Here is a 1,774-nt window from a genome sequence, read left to right as displayed (position 1 = left end):
GGTTTATACAACTATTTCGCTATATCGCTGCCACATTAAGAAAAATTGGACACTTTTATTGAAGGCACAGCAATCGGCATTTAAAGAAGAAAGTTACACACGCCTACGACAATACACGTGTACCATGATCGATGCAGCCCTGCTAAGCACCAGCCCCGGAGGCTGAGGAGAAGCCACCGCTTACATGTTTGTGTTAGCAGTCGATGTCAGCCACTCCCCCGCCAATCCGATGATGTCCAGCCCTGTGGACAGCTGATTGAAAAAGCGAGGGTGACCTGGGAAGAGAATTGAGAGCAGTTTAGGACAACTGCACCGGTCTCTCTCGGGCTGCAGTTTTACACCGCGCAACTACTCCGACACGAACGAGTTCTGCACTCGTGCAACCCCCGCACCCAAGTTGTCCAAGCCAGTCCTGCGTACGGGGACACCGTTAACCAGCATTCCCGGATCTCCTGTTGCAAACTTGAAAAAACTATTTGAAGGGAGCTCCTGTACAGAATAATTGCTGTTTAAAATGAAGGAAGAAGCCTCAGAGCCTACCGAGCCTGTAAAACACCTCCGGAACCTGCGCAAGGGCTCAGGCTCGCAGCGCGACTCGGGGCGGGACTCAGCAGTAACAGCCTGCAGGTTAAGGGGGCATTTGCATTTGAATGGAGAAGGGAGGAAGGCAGTAAGGCTGGGGAAGTACGGCGGGGTGCGGAGGAGCCGGCTGCTTGCTGAGCGGGTTCCGCGGGGTCTCTGCGGGAAACCTCCCGGTGCGGCTGCAGCGGGGCCCGAGAGCCCCCTGAGAGCCGCACGGGCACCTCCCCCGCACGGTTGAGAAGCTCGGAGTCACCTCATAAGCAAAGGCTTTGCTGTCAAACCGAAGTAAATCATGTTTCTGTAGTTCAGCTGACGTCTCCTTAACAATTTTTATACACAATAAGCTCCACTATTGGGGGTCTGCTAGTCTAGCATGAACAGATGGATTTCGTAACAAATGACGACAGACTTTGAGGGGAGGGGGAAAGTGTCACTATTTATCCCTTATCTCCGCTCTCTTGGAAAAGGACACGCAGATGACACACTGGGGACAGTCCTGCCCGAGAGGGGGTTCAGCGTACGACGCCCGGAGGGGCCCTGTCACGCCGAGTTTAGCTCAACACTGGAACATCAGTATCTTTTGACACGAAGAAATAAATGCGATTCGGCTCCGAGCGGTGTCAGCGGGAGCCTGTCGGAGGCGGGAGCCAGCGCTGCCAGGTCTCGGGATGCCCTGAAAGGGGGACGAAGCGACCGGGCTGGGTCTGTGTCCTGAGATACCAGCATGGATTAACTATTTGCTTTGCAAATCAGCACTTTTCTCCCTTGCCATGATACAGTTTGGGAAGTTATTTTAAGAGATATTTCGCCGGCTTTCCAAAGCTGTCAACTTCGCCTGAAGAGAAAACGTTTCCCCTTGGTGTCCCGGAAGCCAGGGCGTGTGTCCTGAGCAGTCACACGGCCCGAGCTACTCTTCTTGTAAGCTTTGCACAGAGCTTGTGTTCGGCCGAATACCTGAATTTCAGCTCCCAGGAAGAGGTCCTGCCTCCAAATGAGGTGAGGGGAAAGGACTGCTCGACATCCTGGCGCGAACAATAGCGGCAGAACGATGCAAACACACAGACCGCAGCGACTCTGACCACCTGCTCAACCCACGGGTCTGGTTGAGACCACGCTCCCCTTTGATGAAGGGCACAATATCAAGATATGTCCCTGACACTACTGAATAAATAAAACCACCATGTAAATAGGG

The 1,774-nt window shown here is 53.4% G+C and overlaps 1 protein-coding gene across 1 annotated transcript in view; it reads right to left on the bottom strand.

The window, feature by feature from the left end:
* Positions 1–1,774, bottom strand: part of GAD1 (glutamate decarboxylase 1 (brain, 67kDa)) — a 22,724-nt gene that overhangs the window by 17,525 nt on the left and 3,425 nt on the right. Inside the window, exon 3 of the mRNA XM_009996139.1 lies at positions 185–275. Within this exon, the coding sequence (XP_009994441.1) occupies positions 185–275 (91 nt within the window). The remainder of the gene's footprint in view (positions 1–184; positions 276–1,774) is intronic.

Source organism: Chaetura pelagica, unplaced genomic scaffold (assembly GCF_000747805.2).
Source record: "Chaetura pelagica isolate M959 unplaced genomic scaffold, ChaPel_1.0 scaffold3, whole genome shotgun sequence".
In the NCBI taxonomy this organism is placed as follows: domain Eukaryota; kingdom Metazoa; phylum Chordata; class Aves; order Apodiformes; family Apodidae; genus Chaetura; species Chaetura pelagica.
The sequence above is the reverse complement of the archived record's forward strand: the minus strand, read 5'-3'. Positions and strand labels throughout refer to the sequence as shown.